The sequence below is a fragment of the Leguminivora glycinivorella genome, chromosome 17, assembly GCF_023078275.1.
Source record: "Leguminivora glycinivorella isolate SPB_JAAS2020 chromosome 17, LegGlyc_1.1, whole genome shotgun sequence".
Lineage (NCBI taxonomy): Eukaryota > Metazoa > Arthropoda > Insecta > Lepidoptera > Tortricidae > Leguminivora > Leguminivora glycinivorella.
In genome coordinates this window covers 10,273,752-10,288,800 of record NC_062987.1, presented here as the reverse complement: position 1 = coordinate 10,288,800, position 15,049 = coordinate 10,273,752, and the positions used below count along the sequence as shown (strand labels likewise).

At 38.5% G+C, this 15,049-nt stretch overlaps 1 protein-coding gene across 1 annotated transcript in view; it reads left to right on the top strand.

The window, feature by feature from the left end:
- Positions 1-10,501, top strand: part of LOC125235104 (uncharacterized protein CG43867) — a 182,046-nt gene extending 171,545 nt beyond the window's left edge. The window contains exons 23-28 of the mRNA XM_048141538.1: positions 4,321-4,495; positions 4,859-5,030; positions 7,079-7,208; positions 8,624-8,755; positions 9,144-9,230; positions 9,924-10,501. Of these exons, the coding sequence (XP_047997495.1) occupies positions 4,321-4,495; positions 4,859-5,030; positions 7,079-7,208; positions 8,624-8,755; positions 9,144-9,230; positions 9,924-10,319 (1,092 nt within the window). The 3' untranslated portion in view covers positions 10,320-10,501. The remainder of the gene's footprint in view (positions 1-4,320; positions 4,496-4,858; positions 5,031-7,078; positions 7,209-8,623; positions 8,756-9,143; positions 9,231-9,923) is intronic.
- Positions 10,502-15,049: the final 4,548 nt, after the last annotated feature.

Genomic DNA, 15,049 nt, shown 5'->3' with positions numbered 1-15,049 from the left:
AATGCACATAATTTTTCAGATATTTAACATATAAAAACCACCAACATATTTATATGGAAATAAAAAAATCTAAATATTTGACCGGGCAAATTCGAAACAGATAATAGTACGAGGTTGACTTTTATTGTCCCTATTTAACAGCATGATAATCCACCCAATAAGTTTGACCTTTATTTAAAACTTTAATTTAATAATATAATTATTTACTTTTTTTGCGTGGTTTGGTTTGGACCTTAGTATCTTACATTTAGGAATCCATATGGCACACCACCACGCCAGTGGAGCTGGGCCGAGAGTAGGTGATGAGCCGTGTCGCATGCTTTTTATTCTGTTCTTCTATTACACATTAACGTAAATGAGGAGGCACACTGACATTTTACCCCGCCAGGCGGCGCCTATGCAAGAGTCTAGGCATGTCACTGTCATTCATATGTGAGAGAGAGAAAAAAACATAGTTTATCAGCTTCTCGCTCTCACTTCTCACGGACTAATAGGGTGGCGCCATCTGTCATATCCTTTGAGTGTTCCTCCTCATTACATGCCTGTTTCTACATAAGTAATATTTTAGGTAGATTAAAAACAGACGTTTCCCACCGATAATAAAGTCCAAAGTAATTAAAAAAATTACATATTTATTTTAGGCATGCGATTTGACAGTCGTCGAAAAGAGTATATACTTGTCAGTACATACATCTATCTCACGTTTTTCTCTTCTACCATTTGACAGATCTCCGTCATCTTGTGAAATGTATTTTTCCATTCTTCAGAATCGTTGAAGCAACGCTTGTTACAAACACGCGAAAGCTATGCAAAGTCTAATTTCGACCCATATGTCACGGCCAGGTATAGCCCCGGCGATTATCGTTAGATAGCCACAGGTCACGAGTTCAAATCTCAGTCGTCGCATACGTAGATATTACAGTTTTGTTAATTCATTTTTACTGTTTTATTTATATTAGAAATTAATGAGTACAAGCTACTGCAATGACATTAAATACAAGGACGCATAATTCATAACAAAAATGTTTTAAAAATCTGGGTCTAAATTGCATTTATAACATTCTTGTTGATGCTAATAACGTTAAATTCTTATCTGCTTAGGAAAAAAATCGTTCATATCATAACCAACTTAGTGTATAAAAACCTAGGTATCAAAATTGCAAATGGAACTGCGACACACTAAAAACTCTTTATCAAAATACCTTTTGTCATAATATGCTCAAATGACTTATATGTCAAAATGAATTGCGAACGAATATTGAATGAATGGAGCCGCTACCAATATATAATAAGTATGTATGTATTAGATATTTCCAATTTATTCCATAAATAGAAATACCTAAAAAGGCCGCAATTTTACTTCTTCATTACATAAACTTTAAAAATACCCTACTGTATCATCTTTATCTTGGTCACTTGTACTCCGTTTATTACAATAAATGTATGTAATGTTTGTATGTGTAAATTTCCTGAAATAAATGTCATATCTTGTTGTCACAAAGAAAAATTTACAGGGCTTCCAAAATCTCGAGCTGGAAAGATACAAATTAAAATATTTTCTATGAAAATAATTAAATTCGACAGCAGACAACCCAAAGGGGTAATCGGATTTATTTATTATAGGCATTTGTTTTAAATTAAATACCAGTGGCTCTGATCTGATAGTGGGATATTCTTTAAAATTTATTTTCAAAAGGAGATTTAATGTTGGTAATGCCATTCAAATAATATTAGAAGTGTCTACGCGAGTGTTCAAATTTAATTGTAGGATAGCACATATTGAAAGTACTGTAATATGGGTACAAAAGCCTACCTATTGAAATATAAAATACATAGCAAAAAGTATAGAAAGGACCTACGACTTTTCGACTTTTTATTTACACTACATACCGACCATACAACTGACTCTAATTAATCTTGGTTTTAAAAAGTGTAAAATGTAGACCTAAGTGCGTTTTCACATTATCCGATCCGATATCGGATGTCGGACCGATATTCCATACATTACAGGCGGAATCTTGGATTCTTCTATTGATATCCTTCCGACATCCGTTATCGGATCGGATAATGTGAAAACGGTCTAATAGCGACTCAATAGTTTTTGTTCCTTGACGGTCATTAATTTGAACTAATAAAATTATTTATTTAAATCTATACAATTACAACGAGTATTATAATGTATAATACATTTATTTTGTAATGTAATCCAAAGAAATAACTTATAGAAATATATTCTACCCTTTTTGCTTGTTTTCTGATTACTATTTAGCCAATTTTTCATTGAGTCATACCATGGATTTTCAATAGGGACTGAGCTCACACTTTTTTTGCCATACTAAATTGAACTTTATCACCGGTGCAGAAAGGCGTTCTTATCAGACTAGTAAAAGTGTGTCCACATGAGAGGGTCAAAGTTGGGGCTGGTGTCCCTCTCGCACGTGTGACCAGTGTTAAAGAGATTACTATAGTAGTAGTATTTTTACCTGTATGATAACTAAGTTTATAAACTTCTTAAATTATTTTTGTATTATATCGAGGCAAGGATATTAATATTATTAATACCTTGTAATGAATTGGTAAGTCATTATTATGAAGCCATAAAACCAAAGATTTGCGCAATTTAAAAAAACCTTTAATTCGGTATTAGTAGATTTGGTAGTAACTTTGAATATTGACTGGTATCCCCAAATAATGACAGTGATGACGTCATTCAAATAATTTTGACAGTGGCAATAAGTGCGAGAGGGACACCAGCCCCAACTTTACCCTCTCATGTGGACACACTTTTTGGCCCAACAACTCAATCTAGCTTAATAATATATAAATCTATGAGTCATACCGGACAACTGTCACTGTACATTTGTAATGGTCGATGGTTAGCTAAGACAGAGTATTGCGGTTAGTAGGAACGATGTTGAACCTTAGATTACCTTCAATCAATACTAATACTGAAAGACAATTTTTAAACTTATTGCACTACATGTGTCTAACAAAATTTCAATGAAATGGGTTGTAAATCTAATACTAAAAAAAAAACAATATTTAAAAAGAGGTTTGATAAGGGTATAAAAGATAAAAAAATAATAACAAGAAATAAAAGATTTCCACTGCCGAGGATCGAACCCACGACGTCAGGTCAGGAGCGCGCCCATCGTCTTACGCTACTGATAACTGAGCTATTTAAGCGATAGTAAAGTTGGTGAAATATATTATTATACCGCGATGTAATGAAAATACGAATGAATAACTAACTTTTGAAATAATGCAGAAAATGACATCGTCAATAGTAGAGTTTGTAGGTAAATGAAAAATATGAAAATACTTCTTTCAGTACAGGTTTTAGCGCTTCTTGGCGTGCATTTAAAGGTGGATTATTTTTTATTCTTCTTTATTTTGATCTTAACGAAAAGTCTGTTCCAATTTTTTTGCTGATATAATTTTTGCCCTGAATGTTATTCCGAGCTAGTAAAATACTGAACTTCCGTTTTGTTTTTAGGGTGGTTTCAGCAGAAATAGGGTTTCAACACATAATGTAGATACAAAACAACCATAACTTCACTTGTCCTTTTATTGCTTGTGTCATAACTAATTTAATTACTCCGCTTTTTGTTACTACAAAGTATCATTCACAAAAATAGGTGGTTTCTTAATGTGTTATAAAGGTCATAAATTAAAGTAGTCGAATTTAAAACAAAAGTCCTGATACTATATTCGCCTGATTTTTAGTGAATTAAAATAATCTTTTTTTTATTATATTATACGTTTCTTGTCACAAATTTTGGTGGCTTAACTAAAAAAACTATATCAAATTACCAAACTCAATTTTTGGTGACATAAAAAGTACTGTTATTGAATTAAGTTATTTTCCCAGTAGTAGCGAGACCGGATAGCTCTTGGGGTATTAGAACAGAAATGATTCTCATGATTATATGCAAACATCAATATATGTAAATAAATAAATAAAATAAATATTGGGGACACCTTACACAGATCAACTTAGCCCCAAACTAAGCAAAGCTTCTATGGGCGCTAAGCGACGATATACATACTATAAATACATACATACACATAGAAAACACCCATGATATACATAGAAAACATCCATGACTCAGGAACAAATATCTGTGCTCATCACAAATAAATGCCCTTATACCGGGATTCGAACCCAGGACCGCGGCTTAGCAGGCAGGGTCACTATCGACTGAGCCAGACCGGTCGTCTTGTTATGTCATGTTATTAATGTTATTATGTACTTATACACTTTACTTTATTCACACATGCACAGCATAGATCCTTTTATAACAATATATTAATTTTCAGCTATGCGACGTAATATCAAAATGGGAGACGGCGCTCCGAGAGAAAGGTTCCGGAAAGTTCGAGAATTCTCGAGTGATCCGACTGACGTACAGAAACAGGCTCTATTTCAAGAGCTCAGTGCGGACCGAAACGGACAAGGAGCGGTTGTTACTCTGCTACCAAGTTAACCAACAAGGTCAGTTCATAAATTGCCTCTTACAAGAAGCTGGGCTCGTATAGCCCTTGTTTAATTTACAACCAGAAACTTACATTGGATACATTTTGATTGTAAAGAAAATGAACCTAGTTTCGAACAGTTAGTGTTCCTAGATGATCAATTTGCGTTTTTGTGTCCTTGAAATATTTTTAGTATCCGCTTATTAGCTGACATCATTATTAAAATAGGTGATGTCAGACTTTTGATGCATTAATACAAGTAGGTAGGTAGGTGACCCAATGTTCCAGGGCGTCGATCATATTAATTGTTGTGGCCATGTTTGTAAAGTAAACCAAAGAATTTTAATACCTATTAATATAATTAATGGGAATATTGTTTCAGTGGTAGCCGGCCGGTTCCCAGTAACAAGAGAGTTAGCCGCGGAACTAGGCGCCCTAATGGCTCAACTAGACATGGGCGACTACAGCGCCTCCAGCAGCACACACAACCAGCCGCTGGCGCACCGCTTCTACCCTTACCGGTACCGGGCCACGCTCAGCAACGACGAACTCAGGTGAGCTGCAGTAACCATACACTAGTGGTAGCCAGCTGGCTACTAGTGGCTCCACTAGACATGGGCGACTACAGCGCCTCCAGCAGCACACACAACCAGCCGCTGGCGCACCGCTTCTACCCTTACCGGTACCGGGCCACGCTCAGCAACGACGAACTCAGGTGAGCTGCAGTAACTATACACTAGTGGTAGCCAGCTGGCTACTAGTGGCTCCACTAGACATGGGCGACTACAGCGTCTCCAGCAGCACACACAACCAGCCGCTGGCGCACCGCTTCTACCCTTACCGGTACCGGGCCACGCTCAGCAACGACGAACTCAGGTGAGCTGCAGTAACCATACACTAGTGGTAGCCAGCCGGCTACTAGTGGCTCCACTAGACATGGGCGACTACAGCGCCTCCAGTAGCACACACAACCAGCCGCTGGCGCATCGCTTCTACCCTTACCGGTACCGGGCCACGCTCAGCAACGAGGAACTCAGGTGAGCTACAGTAACTATACACTAGTGGTAGCCAGCCGGCTACTAGTGGCTCCACTAGACATGGGCGACTACAGCGCCTCCAGCAGTACACACAACCAGCCGCTGGCGCACCGCTTCTACTCTTACCGCTACCGGGCCACGCTCAGCAACGACGAACTCAGGTGAGCTACAGTAACTATACACTAGTGGTAGCCAGCCGGCTACTAGTGGCTCCACTAGACATGAGCGACTACAGCGCCTCCAGTAGCACACACAACCAGCCGCTGCCGCATCGCTTCTACCCTTACCGGTACCGGGCCACGCTCAGCAACGACGAACTCAGGTGAGCTACAGTAATTATCATCATCAATCAGCCCTTTATTGCCCACTGCTGAGCATAGGCCTCTTTTCTAGTACGCGCCACTTGTCCCGGTCCTGACACTCCTGACCTAGTCTCATCCAGTTGTGACGAGCTAACGGATGCCAAACGCTTCTTACATCTGTGAGCGGCCACCATTCTATTAACATTTTATGGACTAAAACTCGCACTCTGCCTAACAACATGTCCCACCCAACTCCATTTTAGTTTGGTAATGACGAAACCCACGTGCTCTTGCACCTTGTGCGACGACGGATCTCGGCATTCCTCACCCGATCTTGAATCTTACCGAGCCTGGCACGCTCCATGGCTCTGTGCAACTCGAATCGTATGCACAGCCTTTTCAGTGAGCGTCCATGTTTCGACACCTTAGGTCATGGTGGGCAGTGACAGTAACTATATACTAGTGGTAGCCAGCTGGCTATCAATGGCACTGCTAGACATGGAGCACATACATGACCCAAAGATCCCAAAGCTCCCAAAGGGACTTACACGTCCACTTTATTATCAACGCGGGTGTAAGAGAGGCGTTGATTGTAGCAAGTACAAAATTAGTCGTATGAAATGTCAAAAGTTAACGCCATGACGGCAGTCTTTGAAACGAATTTGACTCCATAATATTGAACATAAAAACGCCTGAGCTCAGCACGGGTCATGCACCTAGTGAATAAGCAACATTCGCTAGGTGAATGACTGGTGCGCACATAGACAGTAATAAATGAAGACATCCGGAAAATAGCGGGTCACAACTGGATGAGACTAGCCCAGGACCGGGAGAAGTGGCGTCACAGTATAATAAAGAGAACTGTCGTACTGCTACTGAAAGCACCGCCCACCCCCTCTCGGTTACCTCACAGTTACCGCCTGTCAAAAACACGAACAGTCGACCTGTCATATTTCACTCATACAAGCATAGTACGCGTTCACCTACACGAGCTAAGACTGTGTGCTAGGAATGCGCCTCTTTCAATATATTTGATCGCCAGTGTCCGAGGTGTGGTGGCGTACTAGAAGAGAGGCCTATGCCCAGCAGTGGGCGATAAAGGGCTGATATGACGATGATGATGAAATCACGAATCATGGTGTGTTCTGTATTATTTCCCAATGTTTAAACTAGTGGGAAACGACCAAATAAGATAGGTATTAGGTATGTAACTTATAAAAAAGTTGATTTATTCACCACAGTTGTATTTGGTTATTCCTATAGGGAAGTGGAGGATAAGCTACGTAGCAAATGGACGGCGCTGAAAGGGCGGAGTACGGCGGACTGCGTGCGGATCTACCTCAACTGCACAAGGAAGTGGCCGTTCTTTGGGGCCACGCTCTTCCAGGCGAGGGTACGTTATCACTCAGCTTTTAATCAATTTTAAAGTCTACCTGACTAACTAATTATTATGGCTGCGATCCAAAGAGAATCTTGGCCTCCAAACGAGAGCACCCCATTTATCCTGATCCTGCGTAGCTTCCTGCCGATTATCGGCTTGTAGCTGACACAGATCCAATGTACGATATATTTTGAAACACTATACTGAAAAAAAAATCTGAGACATTTGGTTTCAAGTTACTATTATTTAAAAGCTAAGGAAACCTATAAATAGCGACACAAGATGTAAAATAAAATTACTTCTGATAACCCCCGTTGGTAGTGGCAAATTTATAGATAAATAGATAGAATACTCACACACACACATTAGCGGGTGGGCTAATGCTAAGTATTTCCAAGTCCCAATACATGGTGTGTAACAAACCCAACCAACTTGAAGACCCTCTCGTTATCGATGGACAACAAGTCACTAGATGTGACGAATACAAATACTTGGGTACCATGTTACATGCTTCAGGAAATTTGGAAGGGAACTTGCAGCACCGTATCGCCGCTGCCTGGCTAAAGTGGCGTGAAGTGACGGGTGTTACCTGCGACCGGAGGATGCCTGTGAAGCTTAAAGGCCTTGTCTATAAAAGCATAATAAGACCAGTTCTAACTTATGGGAGTGAAACGTGGGCTATGAAGCAGGAACATGTCCGGTCTGTCCAAGTCACAGAAATGAAGATGCTTCGGTGGATGTGCGGAGTAACGAGGCTCGACAGGATACGCAATGAACATGTTCGCGGTAGCCTCGGAGTACGTGATATCGCCGATAAGCTACAAGAAAGTCGACTGAGATGGTATGGACACGTGAAAAGAAGGCCTCCTGAGTACATAGGAAACGTTGCTATGGATCTGAGCATTGCTGGGTCCCGAGGAAGAGGAAGACCGAAGATGAGATGGGCAGATACCATAGCAAAAGACATGAGAGCCTGCGACGTTTCAGTCGACGACACGTCCGATCGTGCGAAGTGGAAGGAAAGGACAGGAAAAGCAGACCCCAAAATCAGATGGGAATAATAATGCTGAGGAGAGAGAGAGACTCACACACACCACAGCAAAATATCGTCACTACTTTTTAAAAAACTTGTATCTTCGTCTGTCAATGAAAAGAAAATTGTAGTAAGTATGTATGGAATGCATATAGACTTACTGCGTTTTAACTTTGAGGAACAGCGTGAGATACGAGATTTTTTAAAAGTAGTGACGATATGTATATCGTGGAGAAAAAATAATTGATTACAAGTTCAGGCAGTTTTATCGCTGAAGAGAACAGAGATCTCTTCCTGACAACCTTTGAGAAGCGGAAATAAAAAACATAATCAAAAATGTATGTAAGTTACAAGTTCTAATTACTTTATTTAAAGAACTTTTTTTTGTGTACAGATAAAGCAGCCAGACCTGTCAATGGCGTGGCTAGCGGTGTCAGAAGACGGAGTGACTGTGTTAGAACTAGCGTCTATGTCCGTAATCGGTCGTTACGCGCTCAGCTCTATTGGGTTATTCGGAGGGTTACAGGTTCGTACATAATTAACTTAAAACGTTATGCTTGTTTCTCATGTTTTTCATAGTGAGGTGTAGGTACATACTTCATGGTGACCCTACCCGTCGGGCTGCTCGAGCGCTAGCCACACTTCATGGCGACCTTGCCAGTATTCGAACCTAGATTATTTTGAAGTACCCTACCTCCATAGTTTTGTTTTGAAATATCATTTTTTGTATCCACCTTTTATTTAAGCCGAAACGTCTTATATACGTCTTATGTGTACATAATTATGTTTGTTTATTTCAACGTAAACTGTTTTTGTTTTCAGTATTTTTTATGTATAACCTTAAACACTTTTGCTCGAAAGTATAAGTTTTATAGTACAGAATAATGGAAGTAATAAAGTTTGTATTGATACAGGATGACCTGATGATGCTGATCGATGCGGACGCAGACGACGCAACAAGTCCCGTGCATAAGATGTTGATCAGTCTCAACAAACCTAAGGTGAGTTATCTGGTTAGGAATTTGCGAAAAAAAAAACTGTTTGTACACTCTATCTGAGTTTCAGTGTGCGTAGCCGAATGCACAAACGCTCACGATAATATCTATTAGTTTTGACAGTAAGGGACATATTTTGGCTTATTGAACCGGCTTAGACCACAGAATATATAATAGTACAAGTACAGAAGGGTCACTCCTTTGATATTCACAAAATGTCACCATTCTATGACGGCCGGTCAGGCGCAGTCGGTAGTGACCCTGCCTACTGCGCCGCGGTCCCGGGTTCGAATCCCGGTAAGGGCATTTATTTGTGTGATGAGCACAAATATTTGTTCCTGAGTCGTGGATGTTTTCTATGTATATAAGTATTTATATATTATATATATCGTTGTCTGAGTACCCATAACACAAGCCTTCTTGTGCTTACCGTGGGCCTCAGTCAATCTGTTTAAAAATGTCTTATAATATTTATTTATTTCTTATTTAATTCTTACCTACATTAACAAACGGACCGTACGCGAGCAGCCGACATTGAATTCTATTACGCTGCGCGAAGGTTATCACCACTGAATGGCCCCTCAAGTACATGCCACTTGTAGTGCGGCGATAGAGCCGCGGAGTGAACCGCCCCTGCTTAGACTAGGAAAAATTGTTACTTGTACACGTTTATGTGTTAATATGTTAATTTTTCTTCAGATGGTGGAGCTAACGCACCTAATAGCGGACTACAAGAACGCGCTCTCCCGACCACCGGCGACCCAGCCCGGCACGCCGCAGATGAACTCGCTCACGCGCCCGCACGAGCGCCTGCGCCGCCCGCACCCCGCACACTCGCACTCCTCCCCCTCCACGCTCCCCCACCCGCACGCGCACTCGCACTCCCACACCACACACAACACCATCAACTCTCACACCACTACTATGACTCTAGGCTCCGACCGCAATGCCACCCTCACCCTCAGCTCCCACACGTCCACATCTAACAGACCTGACGCGCGCGCCTCGCACGGCCAACCCGACATACTCAAGTCGACCCCGGACCACCATCGAGATAAGAAGCGCGCCCACGCCCAGGACAGCGGCGTCGCGTGATCCAGAGTCTAATAGGTCAGTTCGTTCCAGCTCGAAACGATGTCTAAATTTTTATAATAAAAAATCTCACTAGCTCAGCAAAAATCAGAGCAGGGGCCCATTTCTCGAAGCTAGACAATTTTTTTCAAAGTCGTCCACCCCACTTTTTTTTTGATTTGGATTTTTTTATATGGTTTCCACTCAGAATCACGAGCTGTTTCAACCCTAATAAGAGAAAAAAAGTGTCCCAAGGTTTTTTTCCATTCCGTTACCGTTTTTTCGTACATTTTGTATGGTGGTAACGGAATGGAAGGTTTGAAAAATGTATGGATATCTTGGGACATTTTTTTCTCCTATCAGGATCGAAAGACCTCGCGATTCTGAGTATGAATCGCGTAAAAAATACCCATGTTACAAAAAAGTGGGGCGGACAACTGAAAAAAATGGCCCAGCTACAAGTTACAATTTACAAGCGGTTGTCAATGTCTAATATGACAAGTTGGAAAGAGACTTCTGCTTGTAAGTTTCAGTTTTGAGAAATGGGCCCCTAATCGCGTAATTATAATGAGCGACATAGGGAGAAATGAAACTAAACTTCGCCACAAATGATGTCAGCTAGCTATCGTTTGCGTGTCCCGAACGTCCATCGCGAACGAGACGTACACGTACGACTGGGAATAAACGAACATTTAGACATCGTTTGAGTAACAAGTACAAGTTCGAATTGCCTCAACTCGGTGCATTTTTAGACGTTTTTACGACTCGGAAGTGAAGTGTTCCAAGGATAGTAAATATACCTCATATTTTGTAGACTCGGCCCGGTTTACATTATTAACTTTACGCGTATTTTTTTTTCGGACGCTATTTAGCTGTGCTTTTTGATGAGGATTTTGGATAGAGTTACTTTAATTTTATTACATAACATAATTATGTATATTACTTTATAATCTGTGCCGCAGTAAAACTTACCCAAGTGGCAGAACTTACATTCCGATTCTCTAAAATAATAATCACAAAAGTGTCTAATATATCATTTCCAAACTTCATAAATATAGTATGTTATACATAACATGTAAGTACATAACTTTACAGCAAACTGAAATACCAAATTAAATACTGTGTTTATTTCTCCTCTATAGTGGTACTTTACCATACAATTCTATCTTTTTTTTTTACTTTAAAGTAACTCTGTACAAAAATAGCCTTTAAATGAATATTCCAAGTCCATTGGTCGGTTGCTTACAGACCTAGCGTAGTACTGTGCAGGGTATACCAAAGCTGTAGGGAACGATTTAGTGATAGTTTACTTAGCCAAAATGTTTCCTTGCGGTTTCTAGGCGATATTGCAAGAATCTTCATTGTAATGTAAATCATTGTATAGTTTTTTTAGTTGTGCTGATTACTTAAAATAAATAATTATATTTTAGGTCAACCTACATCGATTTAAAAAGACAAAAAATCCACACGAACATCCATATTTATCAAAAACGTCAGACGTCGTCTTCTAAAGAGAAATTCGTACATTCTGACAATGTGTCCGATGACGCGCCGCGCATAATAGGCATTGTGTTAAGTCTTAAAGACCTAATGTATAATTATTTGCATTAAACAGATATTATTGTCAATAGAAAGCATCACAAACTGTATTTTATCCGTGTCTAGATTATAAATGCAAGTTTACGACGCGTTAGGAGCTAATGTTTCGACTGAATTGTTTTTAAAGTTAGATCTTCAACGAATCTTGGACCTCGTAAGGTTAAGTGGGACTGATTGTTATTTAATCTATTAAACGTTAACATGGTGTGTTTGAAATGAAAATATTAATTAACATCTTGCAAAAATAAAAAACACATCATACAAGCGCCTCTGTATTTAAGGGCTTATTTACACGGTGTGAGTTTCATTATATTAGTGTATTTGATTGGTGTGCTGAATGATGTCCTCAACAGACAGAATGATGACGATTTAACAAAAATCGCGTGCTAATTCGCGCCGTCTAATTAAGCCCCTTTTTTCCCAACGTTTAAGAAAAAATAAAAAACGGTTAAGGTAAAAATAATGTTAATTAATCGCGTTCGAAATTAATCTCAACTTGTCGAGAATGTCGAGGTTAGTTTGTGATAAGTTGATTAAAATACTCTCAGAATCTCGTGCGAATCTTTTATATTTTACAACAGTTTTTATTCTTTATAGAAAATCGTGCTAAGAATGATATACGAAGGGAATTTTCTCTAAATCTTAGAACAATCTTTATTTATCCTAAATAATAAAACTACATATTCTTAATGTACTTTCTCGGTAGAACTGTTTTAGATGATTCATGTTCTAGTTTTTATTTATTTGAAGATTAAATGAAATGGATATTGAACTGGCAAGAAGTCAAAGAAACAACTCAGAATATCGATTTAAAATCACATAAATATTCATAAATACATTTTATATAATTATCTCTCATTATCTTGCTAATAAATCACAACAGTATTATTTTATTATTACACTAAATTATTAATGTCGACACTTATTTTATTTTTAATGTATTACGTCTACTACAAAGAGCAATTCATGGGTATTTTATAATTGTAAATAAATTTATATATATTGGCTTTTGACAGACACGTTTAAAAAACACTATAGTCTTGTATTCCAGCCTTAAATAAAAACGGTATATTGAGACTGGATACCAGTCTAAGGTTTAGCTAAGTTAGGTTTCTGTATATTTTAACAGTAGACTGTTTTTATACGAACGGTAAATTATTGATGTACGAATTTTCGTAGATTACGAAACATGATTTTATATTCAAACTGATTATAGTAGATTTTTACCACGATTTAGTATTTTGTTACCAGCTTATATATTTGGCGATGGATCGTATAGTCACAGTATAAAAAGAGATTATTTATATAGAAAATAAGCTAAAACGTACATATTTTGCTTTGTACTATTTATACATACTTAACTTATTTAATGTCCTTCAATATACAACACTAATAATGTTTAGCAATTCTGTCACTAAATTATTCTATGTACCTATTTTCGAAAGTAATTTTCAATTCTTATTGTTTTCAAAATAATTGTGAGAATCGCTAAACATAAAACTGACGGGCTAAAAGAGTTACATAATGGCATCTAAGTAATATAGAGGTAGATTTCTGACTGCTACATGTAGGATCTTAGGAACTGATTTTGTATTTAATTACTTTACTCATTAATGAAAATCTTAAAAGTACTATTCATACAATGCACTGAAAGATGTACGAGAGTATAAAGTTCATTTTTGAATAACGACTGAGGTAGCTATTCATTCGTGAGTAATAGATTGCTGTGTATAATGTGCGACCAAGTTTTAGACTTTATTGCGATAAGCGGGAAGTTGGATTTCAAGTAGCACTATTGAAGTTAGTGTGCTATAAGTTCTGTCGTTAAAGAATTTACTGTAAAAAGCGACAAGCTCTTGTGCTAATCTGCGGTAATCTATTAGAAATGTAAGGTCATTCAATAATGTACTTTAAGGGGCTTTTAAACGGGCCATTATTTCACTGCAATATGTAGCCGGCAACTTATCAGAGCAGACCCCCAGGCTCCCATGAGCCGTGGCAAATGCCGGGATAACGCAAGGAAAATGATGATGTAGCCGGCAACTATCGATGTCCCTCTCTTACTCACACGTAGAGACAGACACCAATAGTTGCCGGCAACGTATTGCAGTCAAAATACGGCCCGTTTAGAAGCCTCTTTATTTAAACAGGTGTGCAATTGAATGATTTTGTAAAATGACTTTCCTACCACAGATATGTCGCTGATTAAGGATTAAGGGTTCGTCGCTAATTTGGTAAAAGGCCTGGCCTTTTCGATAATATAGACGCAATGTAAATGTGTCGTTTCCTGTAAAAAAGGCCCTAAACACGATTGGTGCTTATATCGCTAAGCGTCACATTTATACTCGAGCATTCTCAGGGTTCCTTTTTTCATGAAACGACTCATGTCCTCTTATATAACATAGTTTCTATTGCACTTTTTGCATAAACACTAAATTTAACCGTTGGCATAAATGTGTAAAAAACTAGTGTATATTTTGATTAAGAATGACTTTTTTTTAATAAAATCTCAACTTGTATTATAGCAGTAATTTATTAAGTATTTATTAGTTTTGTTTTCAGCATTCGGTTGTTTGTTTTAAGTTATTTAATTGGTATTATTTGTTGAGGCCTAACCGTGGCCTACAATTTTTGGATTTATGATGATTTACTAAAATTATTTGACGAAGCGATAATAAACATGTATTAATGAAATAAAAATGCGTTTTCTTTCAAGTTATGATAATTTTACTCATAGGTATTGCTATGTTACATTCAAACTATATCATAAGGTAGCACGTACTAAGGGCCGGTTGCATCAAAGCGACTGCCATCGTTAAAGCGTTCCTTAAATTTTATTGTATGGGAAGTTCCATAGTCGCCTGTGTTGTGTCTGTCAAATGTGGTTGATGCAACTGGTCCTGTCTGTGATTCTCAAGGACATGATACCACATTATCATTTAAGAATAAGGATGCTCTCACAGGTACATAATTCGTATAAAGATACAAGTTCATTTAATCATCAGGGTATCACATCATACCTTTTACTTGAGAACGCCATTAATCCATACTAGTATTATAAATGGGAAAGTGTGTGTGTCTGTTTGTTTGCTGGTCTTTCACGGCAAAACGGAGCGACAAATTGACATGATTTTTTATGTGGAGATAGATGAAGG